The 18,795-nt window shown below is 47.4% G+C and overlaps 1 protein-coding gene across 1 annotated transcript; it reads left to right on the top strand.

Annotated features, from left to right (window-relative positions):
- The first annotated feature begins 7,405 nt into the window (after nucleotides 1–7,405).
- LOC146758245 (olfactory receptor 14J1-like) lies at nucleotides 7,406–8,341 on the top strand. Its single transcript, XM_085517286.1, has one exon. The coding sequence runs from the start codon at nucleotides 7,406–7,408 to the stop codon at nucleotides 8,339–8,341; it is 936 nt and encodes a 311-aa protein (XP_085373412.1).
- The last annotated feature ends 10,454 nt before the right edge of the window (nucleotides 8,342–18,795 follow it).

The following is an 18,795-nucleotide window of genomic DNA, read 5'->3' as shown; positions in this document are numbered from 1 at the left end:
ATATGGATTGATTCTGTCCCTTCATGACTGGAGGGCATTAGGGTGCACTGTGCACCGGTATCCACCAGCGCCTTATATTCCTGTGGTTCTGATGTGCCAGGCCATCGAATCCACACAGTCCAATAAACTCTATTATCCCTTTCCCTCCCCTGACTGAGGGCAGGGCCCCTCTATTGGTTACCTGTGATGACTGGAGCAACTCCACTGGTGGTTGGTATGTCTAGCAGTTCTTTCACCCGTGCTCGTAGTGCAGACGTAGGCTGATCATGCCACTTCCTCATGTCTTCTCCACGGTCACGTAGGTAGCGCCACATGGAAACACGCGGTGCAATCGTACTGTTGTTCTTTGCTCGAGCTGGGAAGCGTGTGCGTTTAACAGCTGAGACTTTTGATGATGCAGGTGGGGAGTAGGACTGGACTAGTTTGATCAGATCCTTCATTAGACCTGGTGGCCCGTATGAGGATTGACCTTCATCAGTTGTTTCTGATACTATTACAGGATCATTACAATTAGTTGATGGAAACAATTTCTTGCACATTTCATCTACTCGGTTTTCAAGCCGTGAGATGGCAGAAACTGCGGCATGCAGTTGGGGGAGCTGCTGATCGATGGTTTGAAGCATTATAATCAGCTCAACAACTCGGGACCATCTGTCCACGAATCCTTTAGATCCTGATACCAATGACTGTGCAATTCTCTCTGGTGCTGTACTTGTGATTTTCTGCCACATGTCAGGATCGGCCCTCACTCTCTCAGGGTCAAGTTCGCTTGGATCAGGGCTGTACAACATTTTCGCCATGGCCAATTCCCTCAGGCGCTGAATACCTTTTTGGACGGTATTCCAACTATCAAATTTAGGCTTCAAAGCATCCTTATAGGGGTACCTTTCTCTCACGGCTTCTAACAGCCGCAACCAGAGAGTGGCAGCTCCATCCGAACATCTGCTAATCCCTCTGTCGATACCTGCATCTTGGGCAATGCTTCCTAGTTGGCGAGCTTCATTACCATCTATAGACAAGCTGTTGGCCCCGTTGTCCCAGCAGCGAAGCAACCAAGCAAGGATACCTTCATCTTGACGCCGTGTGAACTCCTTTCTTGAGCCTTGGATTTCAGTCAGCTTCAGAGGTCGACATTAGGTGATTTCCTCCTCATCATCAGTCTCTTCTTCATGCCTCTTGGTTTTTGCCTTTGCTTTTTTCGGTACTGCTCCATGCCCGGCACCTGGGTCTTCTGCTGCCCCCCCCTGTGCTTCTCCTTCTTTTCGTTCTAGACGCATGGACACCCGTTTCCATTTCTTGCCTTCCACAGGGGCAAGTGATATTGCTACTGATGCCTCCTGTGACTGATCAGAATTAACTTGGGCTTGAATCTCAGATCGGAAACTCTCTCTCTCCAGAATAGTATGATACAAAGCACGGTATGCATAAGCCAAACCCCACATAAGGTTTACCTCCTTAGATCTCTGACCCAAATTCTCAATTTCTTAGGGTCCCTTAGGTGTTCAAGAGTGAAATCCCATGACACTGCGGGTCCCCATGCTTCTAAGACTTTTCCTAAACCTTTCCATATTCCCTGCCAGTCATCATTCTCTGGTTCTGGAGGAGACTTCCGCATAGAACGAATGCATAGGAACATATATGCATGCATTGATAGTGATAACATGAATGCAAGTATGAACCCTATCTCAGTTATTGAAAAGCGTGTGGAAATCTGAGAGTACAACCTAAAAAAAAGGGTTTTTTTTAGCCTGTACAATGAATTAAACATGGTGGTGTTTGTAAAATTGCCTGTTCCATCTGGGATGCAAGTATTTGTAAAATTGCCTGTTCCATCTGGGATGCAAGTGTTTGTAAGATTCACAATTCCATCTGAGGTGTAGATGCCAAAATTCTGACCATACCACATCTCGTAAAAGTACCAGGCAGGTGTCTCCATCAGTATCCACCTTATTAGGCTATATATCTGCACAATTCCACAACACCAAATTATGGTGTTAATAGTTGACCAATACTTTAAGAAGATCATAATTGCTTTCAATCCCTTAAACAGAGCAACTGGGATGAAGAGTGGATTCATAGCTGGCAGGCTCTGTAAAAGTCAGAGCTAGCTAGCTTTGCTCTAAGGGAGAAAGAAATCCCTTTGTTTTCTACACAGAAGTTAGATAGCAATGCTGAGAATGTGCAGCAGCCCTTAATGTTGACAATTTGTCTGGTATTTCAAGGTCACGTTCTCCGTGAGCAGCTACGGAAAAATAACACTCCCAACACTCCCGTAACGAAGCTCTTTAAGAGCAAAGAGAGAGTTGTTCTAAAAGCTAAAAAGCTCTATGCCCGCATTCTCCACCAAAAAATCTGTCACGGGTTACTTAGATTTACCTATGCCCGTGACAGGGGAAGCCACCCCACGCCCCCCCCCCCGGGGCCTGGAAAGGAGGGGGAAAAGGGGAGTGGGATAAAACAGCGACAACCTAAGGAGGAAAAACTTATTTTACTAAATATGATATCGAAATACAAGATAACACAATATAATATAATTAAGGCTAACAAAATCGAACGAAACAGAGAGAGAGAGAGAGTCTCCGAAAACCGAGAGGCCTACTGTGAACTCTAGGCGACACGGCTGGAACGCTTCCCACTCTCCGAGAAGTTGGAGAGAAGAAGGAGGGCACTCCAGCCTGGGAACGAGATTATATAGAGTCCTGGTCCCGTGACTTATTGTTACTCCTGTTGTTCTCTGGGATATGTAGTCTTCTTCTGTGGACTGCACATTCAACAGAAGTATCCATACTTGACATGATGTTATGATGTGGAATACTGATAGCAAAATTACAAAATTACAAAACCATGAGAGAGATACAGGACCTCTCTACCACTGGTCTTGCAATCAGGGCTTGACCTGTCTGCTTCGTAAGGCAAAGGAGAGGTTTCATAGCATGCCAGTGCCTTTGCCTGCCTGTAGTCATGGCTTTCAGTTATCTTCTCTAACAAGTCCCTTGGGAAGCTTGCTTGTTAATTTTCCTCAGTGGGCCCATTAATACTCCAAGAAACTTCACTGTTACTTCTGACTTTGTCTTGTTGAGCACTTTGTGCAAACTTCTCTCTGCACTGGAGGCTGATGAACTCAGCATCAAATGCACCCTGGGACCATTATAACCTAAAGAATCTCCTGTGTTTTATGCCATCTTGTTGTCTTCTTCAGGTTATCAGAACTTGTTCAGCAAAAAGGAGGGATATCTGGAGAGAGCTTAAAGAGAAAGAATCCATTATAAATTTATTGTCTCTTTATTTATAGCTGGGTTTAAAGCAGCACTGTGCAACTGATACCAATCCAGGATGTCCCAATGAGTTCTGTACTGTTACTGTGTTGACAAAGGTCCTTCTCAACCTCCCTACCCAATTTCTGCTCACAATGGACCTATGGGACTTGCATCACTTTTCTTCACATCACTCTTCTCCTCTGCATTCATCCGCTCAGTGTTAAAACTGCTTTGCACCAACTCCCACTGGCTTTCCTCAGAGAACCAGCTGCACGAGGAAAAGGAAAGATTTTTCTTTTTTATCTGGCCAGCAAATGGAAAGAAAGGTGATACAATTGAATGAACAGTAAAACACAGTGATCAACGGCATGCCATGTTCAAGCTGCATCTATTGAAGTTTGTCTTTTATATGGAATATTTTTAAAAGAAATGATTTATACTGAGGTAGGATAGGATAGATTGAATCACAGTGAAGGAGTTGACAACAGAGTCCATCAGACTCTGGGAGATGGAGCAAATTCCAGTAATCTCCCTGGGATAGATAAGCCAGGTAGTTGAGAGGTATCAACTTAAAACTGAACAGGACTTGTGAGTATTTCACACATTGAGAATGCTTAACACATTCTCATTGATTTCTATCTTTGTCTTCAAACTCTTTTTTTTCACTTTTACTGACATTAATGAACATCTTTTAGACATTGTGCTTTAAAAAAGAAAGAAAAAGAAAAAGAAAAAGAAAAAGAAAAAGAAAAAGAAAAAGAAAAAGAAAAAGAAAAAGAAAAAGAAAAAGAAAAAGAAAAAGAAAAAGAAAAAGAAAAAGAAAAAGAAAAAGAAAAAGAAAAAGAAAAAGAAAAAGAAAAAGAAAAAGAAAAAGAAAAAGAAAAAGAAAAAGAAAAAGAAAAAAAAGAGAAAAAGAAAGAGAAAAAGAAAAGGTAGGAAGGGATAGATAGAATTATGGTGAAGGATTTGACAACGCAGTCAATCAGACTTTGGAGAGATGGAGCAAATTCAAGTAATCTCCTTGAAAGTCAGAAATCAGACAGATAATTGGGAGGTATCTGACTGAACAAAGAGCAAGGGATGGAGAAATCTGGAGGGCAGTGGGAGTAGTTTGTGCCCAAATGGCCTGCTGAAAACATGCCCTTAACTATGGCCATTTATTTAGGAGAGCTGAAAAAACTTGGAGGATGAGGCACATCAAATAGGCAGCAGGGAAGAGTACTGCTGGGCACCGGGCAATAGTCACAGGGCATTGGCACTGGCACCACTGTCTGTGTCTCTGAATCTGAAGGCATTTGTGTCCAGTGAACACAGTTCTGGAAAACATTGTAGTTTCAGTAAAAGAAAGAAAAAGACATCAAATCAACTCAAAGATTCATATTTACAACTTAAAATGGAACAAGACTCATGAGAATTTCTCATGTTGAGGAGGGTTAACACATTTTCATTGATTTCCATCTTTGTCTTCAATTATTTGTTTCAGTTTTATTGACATTTATGATCAACTATTAAGCTTACAGCCTCAAAATAAATAAATAAATTAAAAGAGATACATTTGCATCTTGCACATGGCCTGATGCCCCTTGGACCTTCACAGTTCCCACAAGTCCTTCCATGCCAGAGAGTATGAGATCCAGCAGAGCACCTCTCCTCTTTGGTTCCTCCATGGCTTGGTCAAGAAGCTGCCACCTGTGCTCTCCAGGGATCTGCTGGATGCCACATGCCCTGCTGTGCTGTCCCTGCCGCAGATAATGGAGTGACAAAGGCCCCCAAATGGGACAAAGGACAGACAACATCAGATTCCAATCTGTCTGCAGAGGGCACCTTCCATTGACTGTCCCTGATCAGGAAGACAGGTACAGACACTGATGGTCTCCTCTGTTGGCCATTTCCATAAGCTCTGACCTGTCTGCTCTGCCATTCCCAGGCAGAGCTCAGTGCACTCTCACAGAGGGTAGTCACCCTTCTTTGTCTCCTCGCCCATCCATCCTAAAGACTCGGTATCCCCCTTGTGCTACAGTGCAGTTGTGGAAGCCATTAAACTGTGTCCCCATGGTCCAAACAGGAGCTCAGGCCTGCAGCTCTACCAAGATTTCTAGCTTCTTGTGTGTTGGTGTTTGCATTAGTGCAAACCCACAGAAGTAAACATCCTAATTGAAAAGCGTCACTGGACATAGCCTGACTGGATAGCTCATCTATGGTATCAGTGTGCAGAAGGTGGCACACAAACATTAGACCGATCGTGGGTCTTGGAGGTGACGTAGCAACACGGACGCACTTATGGCATTGCTTTCCAGAAGGCCCTGTGCTGCTCTTGCAGCTGCATGTGAATTCACCAGACAGCCGGTGCTATCCCCTCTCTGGCCTTCAGCTGATGCTCAGGAAGGAGGTGTCTATCTCAGGGACTTACCACACGGTTTACAAGCACTGGCACACATCAGGAGCAGCCCAGGCATGGTGGGCATCACCCAGTGTCTGTGTGTAAGCAGCTACGTCCCTGCTGAAGGGCCGAGGACTCAGAGCAGGAGCTCACATGCAGGCAACTCCTTGTGCACTTCTGAACTGAACCAGAGGAATCCCAGCTCCTGTGGGTGTGTAGGGAGCTGAATCCCATTTCAGCTCCAGGATTTCTGTCAACAGATGAGACTCCTGCACTGCCTCAGCTGGATCACTGCCCTGCACAGGAAAAGTCCAAACCTCACCTTCCTTGTCTGGTTGCCCTTATTGTTTCATCAAACGATCTCTGGGAGAACTCCCCATATGTCTCCAGTCACTCACTGACCACTGGACATGTGGTGGTTAATTGAGCAGATTTCAAAGCACAGTCATGATGCTGTTTTCTTTCAGGAGCTGTTGGCCATGAGGACACAGGGACATTTCAGGAGAGATGAGTGGGAAGGATAAAAATGACATCATCTGCTGCTTGCTTGTCCAGGCTCCTGGGACACAGGGAGCTCATAAAAGTGTGCAGGGCTGCAGAGAGACAGCTGTGCCCAGGAGCAGCTCTTGTGCACAGCACAGCCTGCAGGTGACAGAAGGAGAGGAGAGAAACTGGAGAGAGCTTACAGGATGTCTGTGGTGTGAGAGGGCTTCGTGCACACTGCAAGAGGTTTGCTCACAGACCATGACAGGGTAAGTCTCACTGCAGACCATGCAGATGCTTTTCATAGATTAACTTAATCTGTGACATCCAGTAGCAGATCTGTCTGCAGGCACTGCATATTCCTTTACTGTGTTAATAGCCTTCTGCTACAGCTGAGGGCTTCGGTGCTGCAGCATCAGAGCACAGCCATGAGGGCTGTGTGTCCCAGCACGGCTGCAGGCTGTGCAGCCGGGGCTGCAGGCGGGTGCCCAGGGCTGTCCTGCAGAGCAGGGTCCCTGCTGTGCCCCAGGGGCTGTGTGCCGGGTATGGGACTCTGCCGCCTGCCAGGCTCAGCACTCAGCCTGCCCAGGGAGCTGCCCAGGGCGCTGCGGGGAGACGGGTGGGGGCAAGGAGCCCCCGGCAGGGCTTGTGCTGCCACAGCTGCTGCCTGGGTCAGGGGATCACAGCTCCACTGCACAACTGAAGGTTTCTGAGGGTACTTTGCAAGAAGAGAGCCAAGGCAGGGGGTTTCCATTTCCTGTTCTGGGGCAAAAAGCATTGGAGTCAGAAATCTAAAAGGGGCAATAAGAGATCCGAGAATTTTTCATGAATCAATTGCTTGTTTTGTGAACAGTCACACATTATGTGCTCTCAGTCTCCCCTTACTCTAATAATTGAACCAATTGTAATTACCTTCATTTTCTGCAGGCATGAATAATACTATTATCTTAAAATCAGGCAGCATTACCTAACTGAAACTGAATGTCACTGAAGCTGGGGTAAGGGGCCCTAAGAGCACTTGGGGTAAAGATAAGACAAGAAACAGTAGGAAATATCCATGGAGAAGGGATAAGATAATAAGAGGAAGGTTAGAGCTCCATCTGCTTCTTCTGCTTAAGGAATGCTGAACTACATTAAAATAAATGCAAGTAATGGTGCTAAACGTACACTGCTGTAGGAGAATTAAAACATTTCATATTATAGCAGGAGGAGTGTCTCTGAGAATGGTTTGGACTTGTCATTATCTTCTGCACTCTGAGCAGGACTCCAAGCACAACAACAGCAGATGCCCAACAGCAGCTCCATCAGCGAGTTCCTCCTGCTGCCGTTGGCAGACACGCGGCAGCTGCAGCTCCTGCACTTCTGGCTCTTCCTGGGCATCTACCTGGCTGCCCTCCTGGGCAACGGCCTCATCAGCACAGCCGTAGCCTGCGACCGCCGCCTGCACACCCCCATGTACTTCTTCCTCCTCAACCTGGCCCTCCTCGACCTGGGCTGCATCTCCACCACTCTCCCCAAAGCCATGGCCAACGCCCTCTGGGACACCAGGGCCATCTCCTACACAGGATGTGTTGCACAGCTCTTTTTCTTTACCTTCTTCCTCTCAGCAGAGTATTCCCTTCTCACCATCATGTCCTATGACCGCTACGTTGCCATCTGCAAGCCCCTGCACTATGGGACCTTGATGGACAGCAGAGCTTGTGCCACCATGGCAGCAGCTGCCTGGGGCACTGTGCTTCTCTATTCCCTGCTGCACACTGCCATTACGTTTTCACTGCCTCTCTGCCAAGGCAATGTGGTCAACCAGTTTTTCTGTGAAATCCCCCAGATCCTCAAGCTCTCCTGCTCAGACTCCAACCTCAGGGAAGTTGTGTTTCTCATTTTTAGTGCCAATTTATTCTTTGGTTGCTTTGTTTTCATAGTGGTGTCCTATGTGCAGATCTTTGTGGCTGTGCTGAGGATGCCCTCTGAGCAGGGACGGCACAAAGCCTTCTCCACGTGCCTCCCTCACCTGGCCGTGGTCTCCCTGTTTGTCAGCACTGCCGCTTTTGCCTACCTGAAGCCCCCGTCCACTTCCTCCCCACTCCTGGATCTGACAATGGCACTTCTGTATGCAGTGGTTCCTCCAACCCTGAACCCTGTTATCTACAGCACGAGGAACAGGGAGATCAAGCACGCTCACAGGAAGTTGCTGCAGTACACACTATTCCAGCTTCCATAAAATGCACAACCTCCTCATTGGATTCCCAGTGATGGTTCTTTATGGTTTATGCCTCTTTTGTTGTTTGATTGTGTGAGATATAGCAACGTGCAAAAAAAAAAAAAAAAAGAAAAAAATATTATTGAACTTATAAATAAAAATATATTTCACTTCTTTCCTACCTAATTTCCATTTTCTCTATCCAAGAGCTCATGGAAACATGTAACCAGATTCCCTGAATACATTTTAAGGTACCTAAAAAGGTTTTAAAATAGACATTTGCTTAGCTTTTCTTCCTTCCTACTTTGTCTGGATTTGGGGAGGTACAGCCACAGACAGCAGCTCAACGTGTTCTTTTCATTTCTGATCTCCTTACACTGCCACAGTGCTCTCAAGTTCTCTAATTTGTGCAGTCCTGAAAGTCTTGTGTGTCTCACAACAGTCCTGTTGCCTCTACAGCAGCAATCCAGGGCTGCAGTCAGTAGCCGGCAATACGAACGGCTGTGTCAGGGCTGGTCTCCTTGCTGGCACTGCCATAACAAGAGGGCTGCTTCAGAGCAGGCCCAGAGAACTGGAGGCCTCTTTCAAAGCTGGTGTAAGGAATATACCTCAGGAGCTGCTCCCTGAGAAGACTTCAAGATATTCTGGTGCTCTTCCGTGTGTGACCGGATCAGATTGAATAGTCCCAAGGAGATCAGTAAGAGACTCGGGGCAGTGCTGTGGTTAAATGGTTTATGGGTTGAGATAAAGAGAAAAGAGGAAAAAAAAAAAAAAAAAAAAAAGAGAGAGAGAGAAGAAAAAGAAGAAAAAGAAGAAGAAAAAAGAGAAAAAGAAAAGGATAATAGTTTTGACAAATGTATTTATACATATATATTTAGTATATTTTCACACATATACAATATATGCATTTGCAAACATATATGAACTAATTCTTATGTTTTTCTGTTTGCAAGTTCAGAACTAGTTGCAGGGGTTTTAACAGCCATAGTATTCACTATAGGAACTGAAGTGACTGTTGGGCTGTCGCAGGAGTTGGAGCAACTGCAGAGCTCATTGCCAGAGCTGGAATCACCACAGGACCTGAGATTGAAGTTTTAGCAGCCACTGGGCTCATTGGAGGGGTTGGAGTGACCACAGGGCTGTACCTCCTGGCACAGTGCACCTCCCTTGGGAGGAATTTGTTTCATTTTCTTATAGCAATACTTGGAACAGCTACAGGACCTGTAGCAGGAGTGACTGCAGAGCTCATTATGAGGGGATGAGTGACAGCGGGATCTGTCCAGAGCATGGAGCAAACGCAGGACATGTGGCAAAACCTTGGAGCTGCTGCAGGGTCTGTGCCAAGAGTTGCAGAGGCTGCAGCACTGTCAGCATTTCCAGCTTTCTGGATCTGGCACACTGCAGTCATGTGTGTTTCTTGGGGGCTACCAGAGCCACAGCAGACCTGCCCCCAATATTCTACCAGTTTCTCAGGATCCTGCAGTTGCTCAGAGATGAAGTTCCAAAGCCCTGGGGGTGCCCACCACTCCAGGCAGCTGCCCAGAGCATCCCAAACCCCCTGCCATGCAGAGCCTTCTCACCTTGGGGCAGATCTCTCACTGATATTTCTGAATAACTGTTTAATCTGAAACATAAGCTGAAACACATTAATGACACGTAACAGTGGGAGTGTGCTGGTGTAAGCATCCCATGGATAGTCAAAATTTTCAAGAGCTATTGGAACTAGCTGTCAATCTCCAGGACAAAAAGAAGTGAGAGTGAGTCTGAGGGACTACTGGAAAGTGTCATCCCTTCTCTCCTCCGTAGCAAGACTCCCTGAGGAGTCCGAGTCAAGGGTGTAATTACTAATCTTATCAACAGTATAACTTCCATAACTCAAAGATGACATCAGAGATGAATGTGCACAAAACTTCATTTTGTCAGCTGCCAATTTTATCATGATATAAACCAGAGTCAAACAGCATACCAAAATAAATACCCTAATCCAGCATCCCGAGTTGACAAATGATGCAGCAGGGAAAACAAGCAGCAAGCAAGGAGCTGTGCAATGCAGCTTCATGAGAAGACTCATCAGTCTCCACAAATAGGGAAACTATCAGCATTATGGCCTGCAGTTCTCCAGCTCCCACAAAGCCCTGTGTTATCTCGCTCTGGACAGATGTGCTGTTATCTCAATTGTTGGAGTCTCACATCGGGCAACAAAATGATGGTGGTTGTTGAATCCTGCATGTGGCTCAGCAGCACACAGTGCTTTGTGCACTGTCCCATTCCCAGTGGGATGGGGAAGAGAATTGGGGAAAAAAAGTACAACTTGTGGGTTGTAACAAAGCAATTTAAAAAAAGAGATAAAAGCAGAGGTGTAATAGTTATCACTATATAACCATTTATATGCAGTAGTAACAACTGATGCACAAGCGCTTGCTCAGCATCACCAGACTGATGCTCAGTTGGGCACTGGGAAGAGAAGAGAGTGAGATGAACTCCCACCCCTTTCAATACAATTTCTGCTTGCTGTCAGGTGCTACAAAATGTCCCTTTGACCACTTCCAGTCAGCTGTGCATAGTCTGTTCCCTCCCAGCTCCTTGAGCCCTCCACTGAGCATGGCCTTGGCTCTGTACAATGCTGCTTAGCAGCAGCTGTAAACATCAGAGTGTTCTTCTCATAGAAACAAAAAACCGTTGTTCTTCTCATAGAAACAAAAAACTGCACCATAGTAGGCAGCCTGAAGAAAACAATTCCATCCCAGCTGTAACTCAGATACCTGCTTGTTCCCCTCTTCCTCTTGTCCTTCCTGATCAGGAAGCAAGGAACAGAATCCGCTGCTCTCCTCTCTGAGCCTTTTCTATCAGTTCTCAGCTGGCTCCTCACTGGCTCCTGGCAGAGCTCAGTGCACTCTCACAGATGGCAGCAGCCTTTCCTAATTGTCCTTGGCCATCCGTCATAAAGAATTGGTATCTGCTCTGCTACAGTTCAGAGGTGAGAACCATTCCACCATGTCTCTGTGAGACAAACAAGACCCTAGGCCTGCAAAGGCACAGAGATTTGGAGTTCACTGAGTGAATGTTTGTAGTCCTCTCATTAGCGTAAAGACTCTTCAGAAAGCATCCCCTTCCAGAAGCATGTTTTGATTTAGCCTGGCTGGGCCTTGCATCTACACTGTGGTACTGGTGTTCAGGGCCTTGCTCAGAAGCAGCACCCTGCATGAAAGGAAGTGCTCAGTGGTTTTCTCTTGAGTTGTCCCGTTTATTTCTCATGCTACCCGCACTGGTCTACAGGCAATTTTGGGCAGCAGCAGGTTGGGGTTACCCCCAGAGGGTACACAGTAAGATTTAGGATGGGGTATTGGCAGTAAGACCTTCTCTGAGGAATCCTCCCACAGTCCTATGGAACAACTCAGAGGCTTTCCCTGCAATCTCCAACAGCAACATCATCCCTCAGCCCTTCTCTGTCAGATCCAGTTCCCCTCCCTTCGCCCTTTGGACCTGGTTTAAAGCCCTTTAATCAATCAGTGCAGGAGCATTTCAGATGGGATCATGGAGGAGGCAGGCTGCCATTCTTGGGGTGGCCATTTTCCCAGGAGGGCATGGTGGGAGGGCTTGTCCTGTCCAGTTCAACCAACACTTGTATCCACCCAGCAGAAGGCTGTGCCCTATGTGTCCCACTTGACCTCTGCATGGAGCTTACAGTTGACAGGGACATGGCTGAGAAGCTCTGGGCATGGACTAATGGACAAGGAAGTAAGGTAGCTTCTTAAATACCTCCCTTCATAGCTTAGCAACTTCCTTGTAATCTCCCCAAGTATCCTGTCCTTTCTTCTCAACGACGGAGATTCTCTTTTTCTTCCTGAGTCTCAACAGTTTTTCCCAGTTCAACTGCACTGGTCTTCTTCCCCTATCGCTCACCTGATGGCATTCAGGGACAGCCTGATCTTGTGCCTTTAAGATTTCCATCTTGAGGAGTGTCCAGGCTTCCTGGACTCCTTTACCCATAAGGAGCGACTCCCAAGGGACCCGTGCTACAATTGTCCTGAACAGGTCAAAGTCCGCCCTCTAGAAGTTCAGGATAGTAGTTTTGCTAGTCACCCTTCTGACATCTCCAAGAATAGAGAATTCTACCATTTCATGGCCACTCTGCCCAAGACAGTCCCCAACCTTCTAAACTCCAACCAGTCCTTCACTGTTAGTGAAGAGCTGGTCTAGCAAGGAACCACATCTGGTGGGCCTTCATACCAGCTGCGTAAGGAAGCTGTCTTCCATACAATCTAGAAACCTCTTGGACTGATTCCTCTGCTCTTTATTATATTCCCAGCATATATCAGGGAGGTTGAAGTCTCCCAAGAGAATGAGTGCTGGCGATCGTGCGACTTCAGTAAGCTGCTCATAGGATGCCTCACCCATCAATTCATCTTGATTAGGTGGTCTATAAGAGACCATTAACAAGATGTCACACCTGCAGGCCTTTCCCCTGATCCTTACAAACATGCACGCATCTTGATTGTTCTGAAGCCTAAGCTTTTCAACATCAAAACTCTCTTCAATATAAAGGGCCACACCACCACCCTTCCTTCCTCATCTATACCTTCTGAAGAGCTTGTAACCATCCATCACAGCACTCCAGTCATGGCAGTGGTCCCACAATGGGTCGGTAATAGCAACTAGGTCATGGTTTGTCAGATGCACAGTTGCTTCCAGCTCCTCCTGCTTGTTGACCAAGCTGCGTGTGTTGGTGTAGACACTTCAGCTGAGGCATCTGCCTCTCTCCCAGCTCAAGAAGCGTTCCCCTAGGCTCATCTCTGGTGAGCCTTGTTTTGTCCCCTCCCCCATCGTAGCTAGTTTAAAGCTCTTTCGATAAGCCCCACTACTTTCTGTGCTAGGATTCATTTTCCCCTTTGAGACAGTTGACTTCCATTCATGGATAACAGACCATGGGCCAAGTAAACTGCCCTGTGATCAAAGAAACCAAAGTTTCTGCCTCAATACCAGTCTCTGAGACAACTGTTCATTGCTTTGCTTTCCAAGCCTGCTCCGTGTCCCTCACTGCCACTGAAGGTATAGAACAAAAAATCACTTGATATCCCACTCTGTGAACTAAATGGCCTAAAGTCCTGAAATCTCTTTTCATAGTTTGTAGTCTTATCTAAGAAATTTCATTACTGCCCACCTAAACTATGAGTAGTGGAAAATAATCAGTGGACCTAACCAGCATGGGGAGTTTCCTCGTTATGCCCCTGACCTGAAACCAAGAAGGCAGCAGACTTCCTGACAACTCGGGTCCAGTCTGCAAATGGGACCCTCTATTCACAGAATCACAGAATCACAGAATTACCCGGGTTGGAAGGGACCTCAAGGATCATGTAGTTCCAACCCCCCTGCCTAGCAGGGCCACCAAACATACACATTTACTAGATCAGGTTGCCCAGGGCCCCGTCCAACCTGGTCTTGAGCACCTCCAAGGACGGGGCATCCACAACCTCACTGGGCAGCCTGTTCCAGTACCTAACCACCCTTCTAGTAAAGAATTTTCCCCTAACATCCAACCTAAATCTTCCCTCCTTCAACTTAAAACCATTTCCCCTAGTCCTGCTATTATCAGCCCTTTCGAAGAGTTTACTCCCCTCCTGGGAGTAAGTTCACTTCAGGTACTGAAAGGCTGCAATGAGGTCACCCCGCAACCTTCTCTTCTCCAGGCTGAACAAACCCAACTCCCTCAGCCTGTCCTCATAGGGGAGGTGCTCCAGCCCCCTGATCATCTTTGTGGCCCTCCTCTGGACCCTTTCCAAAATCTCCATATCTTTTTTGTACTGAGGGCTCCACACCTGGACACAGTACTCCAGATGGGGCCTCACAAGAGCAGAGTAGAGAGGGACGATCACCTCCCTATCCCTGCTGACCACCCCTCTCCTGATGGAGCCCAGGATCCCATTTGCTTTCCGGGCTGCCAGAGCGCACTGCTGGCTCATGTTAAGTTTCTCATCTATCAGGACCCCTAGGTCTTTTTCAGCCGAGCTGCTCTCAAGGACAACTCCTCCCAGCCTGTACAGGTGCCTGGGGTTCTTCCGGCCCAAGTGCAAAACCTTGCACCTTGCCGTGTTGAACCTCATTAGGTTCACCCGAGCCCAGCTTTCCAGCCTGTCAAGGTCCCTCTGAATGGCATCCGTTCCCTCCACCGTATCGACTGCACCACTCAGCTTGGTGTCATCAGCAAACTTGCTGAGGGTGCACTCCATTCCCTCATCGATGTAATTAATAAAGATGCTAAAGAGCACCAGACCCAAGACAGACCCTTGAGGGACGCCGCTCGTTACCGGCCTCCACCTGGACATAGAGCCATTGACCACCACCCTCTGTCTGCGGCCTTTCAACCAATTGCTTATCCATCTAGTTGTCCACCCATCAAATCCACCTCCCTCCAATTTGGAGATGAGGATGTGATGGGGGACCATGTCAAAGGCCTTGCTCAGGTCCAGGTAAATGACATCGGTCGCCTTCCCTTCATCCAATTCTGTGATTGGTCATAGACAACACAGTATCCCGAGGGGATGGTCCTATTTAATTTCAAGTCTTTTTATGACACCTTTATCCATTGTGCTGAACAAGGGAAGGCAGTTGATGCAATCCTTGAGGATTTCAGTAGAGCTTTTGATACTATTTCTCCAGCACCCTTCTGGACAGAAATTTCTGCATACAGCTAGACAGAAACAGAACGTGGTGTGTTGTAATACAAGAAGAATTTTACAGAGCAGCAGCCATGGATTGAGATAAGGAGCTCATAGAGCAGCAGCTGCGGAGCAGGATAAACAGCATGAGAACCAAGGACATCTCTAGGAAAAGAATGAATGGCTCGTGGCTTTGAAGGGGGGTTATAGGGTTGTTATTGCAGTAGCTTTCCTCCAATTAGCGTGTGTGATTTTTGGACGCCCTTGTCTGTCTCCTATAAAAACATGGCTTTTCGAGCAATAAATTGATGCAGCTATACGTAACCATATTGGTGTTTGTCTGTTTGTCCCAGCACGCTGACATTTTGCCTTTCAGGTTCACCAGCAGTGGTGGGTGAGCAGTTGGCCAGCAGTTCTGTCTCAAAGAATCATAGTCAGTGGGTTCCATTGGGCTGGTAGATGGTCACTGTCAGAGTTCCCCAGGGTTCCATTTTAGGGCCAGTTTCCTTTCATGTTTATGCAGATGACTTGCATGCAGGACTAGAAGATGTTCTGAGCAAGTTTGCTGATGAGACCAGATGAGGAGGTGCTGTTGCCTCCACTGAGGTTGGAGAGGACTTGCAGAAAGATGTGGACAAGTCAGAGAAGTGGGTACCAGTTGGTACTAAGCACCAAGTGCATAATGCATATCAAGAGCAAGTGCCTGATTGTGCACCTGGGTATGGGCAACACTGGACATACACACTGACTGGATATGGGACACATGAGAGAGGTCTGACTGAAAAGGATTGGGGGTCCTGCTCAACATAAAATTGGAAGTGAGTTAGCAGTGTGCCCAGGCAGCCAGGAAGGCCAAAGGTACCCCGGAGCACATCAAGCAATTTATTGCCAGCTGGGTGAGGAAAGGTTTGTCCCTCTTTGCTCTGCATTGCTACAGCCCCACATCCTGCGATGAGACACAGGGCACATGTGGGATATGAACTTAACAGCATCCTTGCACCACATGCAGAGCCTGGGATCTTCCATTCCCATGTCTTTCACTTAACATCATATAGACTTCCAACTCACTGCCCCAGGAAGTGCCCTGAGCCAACATGAGAGACAGGATCTCCCTACTTCTGGTTTTGCAATCAGGGCTTGACCTGTCTGCTTTGTAAGGCAAAGGAGAGGTTTCTTAGCATGCCAGTGCCTTTCCCTGCCTGTTGTCATGGCTTCCAATTATCTTCTCTAACTAGTGCCTTGGGAAGCTTACTTGGTAATGGCCCTCAGTGGGCCCATTAGTACTCCAAGAAACTTCACTGTTGCTTCTGACTTTGTCTTCTTGAGCAGTTTGTGCAAACTTCTCTCTGCACTGGTGGTTGATGGACTCAGCAGCAAATGAGCCCTGGGACCCATTCTAACCTAAAGAGCATCTTGTGCCTTGTGCCTTCCTGTTATCTATTTCAGGTTATCAGAACTTGTTCAGCAAAATGGAGAGATACCTGGAGAGAGTTTAAATAGGAAGAATCCAGCAAACATTTACTGTTTATTTGTTTATAGTTCTGTTTAAAGAAGGTATTAAAACAGCACTGTGCAACTCCTTGTGCACATCTGAGCTGAAATAGAGGAATCCCAGCTCCCAAGGGTCTATGGGGAGCTGAATCCCATTTCTGCCCCAGGGTTTCCATCTAGGGATGAGGCGCCTGCACTGCGTCGGCTGGATCACAGCCCTGCACAGGGAAGTTGTCTCAACCCTCCTTGTCCTTGTCTGGTTGCCCTTTTTGTTTCATCAAACATTCTCAAGCAGGACTCACCAGATGTCAGGAAATGACTGGTGGATAACTCAGCAGATTTCAAAGAACCGTTATGATACTGTTGTCTTTCAGGAGCTGATGGCCACGAGGACCCAGGGACAACACAGGGGAAATGAGCGGGAAGGATAAAACTGACATCCTCTGCTGCTGAGCTTGGCCGCGCTCCTGGGACACAGGGAGCTCATAAAAGTGGACAGAGCTGTAGAGAGACAGCTGTGCCCAGGAGCAGCTCTTGTGCACACACAGCTGGCAGGTGAAAGACAGAGACAAGAAAAATAGGAGAGAGCTTACAGGATGTATGCGGTGTGAGCGGGCTGTGAGCTCACTTCAGGAACATTGCTCACAGACCATGACACAGTAAGTCCCTTGCAGTAGGTAATGCAGCTGCTATTCATAGAGGGTTAACTTAATCTGGAACATCCCGAAGCAGATCTAGCTTCAGGCAATGAATGTTTCTTTACAGTGGAAAAAGCCTTCTGCTCCACCTGAGGGCTTCCATACTGCAGTATGAAAGCACAGCCCTGAGGGCTGCGTGTCCCAGCACGGCTGCAGGCTGTGCAGCCGGGGCTGCAGGCGGGTGCCCAGGGCTGTCCTGCAGAGCAGGGTCCCTGCTGTGCCCCAGGGGCTGTGTGCCGGGTATGGGACTCTGCCGCCTGTCAGGCTCAGCACTCAGCCTGCCCAGGGAGCAGCCCAGGGTGCTGCGGGGAGACGTGTGGGGGGAAGGAGCCCCCCAGCAGGGCTTGTGCTGCCACAGCCGCTGCCTGGGGCAGGGGGATCTCCACTGCACAGCTGAAAGTTTCTGTGGGTACTTTGCAAGAGGAGAGCCAAGGTAGCAATTTTCTATTTCTTGTTTGGACAGAAGGGGGAAGGATTCGAAGCAGAAGTCTAAGAGTCTGTCAAACATAAACACAGCTCTGAGACTCCCAATTCTTCTTCAGTCAATTGCTTGTTATGTGAACTGTCACACGTGAAGTGTTTTCAGCCTCTCCTTTCAAGAAAAATGAACCTTTCCAAGGGTGGAACTAGTTGAAATTATCAATTTTGTTGACAAGAATAATGCACCTATATTGCAAATAGGCATGTTTCCAGAACAGAAAGTGAAGGGCACAAAGGTTGGGACTGAGGATTTTAACAGCAGTGAGGGTAAAGATATGAGACACGAAACAGATGAAAAAGTCCAGGGAAATGGGATAAGATTAGAAGATGAAAGGAAGGTTAAAGCTCCATGTGCTTTTTCTGCTTATAGAATGGTGAACTTAATGAAGTTAAATTCAATTAGAGTTGCTAAATGAATATTGTCATAGGAGAATGAAAACATTTCATAGTATAGTAGGAGGAATGTCTTTGAGAATCATCTGGACTTGTCATTATCTTCTGCACTCTGAACAGGTCTCTGAGGCAAGGAACAAAAGCAGATGCCCAACAGCAGCTCCATCAGCGAGTTCCTCCTGCTGCCGTTGGCAGACACGCGGCAGCTGCAGCTCCTGCACTTCTGGCTCTTCCTGGGCATCTACCTGGCTGCCCTCCTGGGCAACGGCCTCATCAGCACAGCCGTAGCCTGCGACCGCCGCCTGCACACCCCCATGTACTTCTTCCTCCTCAACCTGGCCCTCCTCGACCTGGGCTGCATCTCCACCACTCTCCCCAAAGCCATGGCCAATGTCCTCTGGGACACCAGGGCCATCTCCTATACAGGATGTGCTGCACAGCTCTTTTTCTTTGTCTTCTTCATCTCAGCAGAGTATTCCCTTCTCACCATCATGTCCTATGACCGCTACGTTGCCATCTGCAAGCCCCTGCACTACGGGACCTTGATGGACAGCAGAGCTTGTGCCACCATGGCAGCAGCTGCCTGGGGCACTGGGGTTCTCTATTCCCTGCTGCACACTGCCAGTACGTTTTCACTGCCTCTCTGCCAAGGCAATGTTGTGGATCAGTTTTTCTGTGAAATCCCCCAGATCCTCAAGCTCTCCTGCTCAGAATCAAATCTCAGGGAAGTTGTGTTTCTCATTTTTAGTGCCAGTTT

This window comes from Coturnix japonica, chromosome 16 (assembly GCF_054131305.1).
Source record: "Coturnix japonica strain WE chromosome 16, WE-NBRP24, whole genome shotgun sequence".
Classification (NCBI taxonomy): Eukaryota; Metazoa; Chordata; class Aves; order Galliformes; family Phasianidae; genus Coturnix; species Coturnix japonica.
Note: the sequence above shows the minus strand (reverse complement) of the source record. Positions and strands in the feature narration are given on the sequence as shown.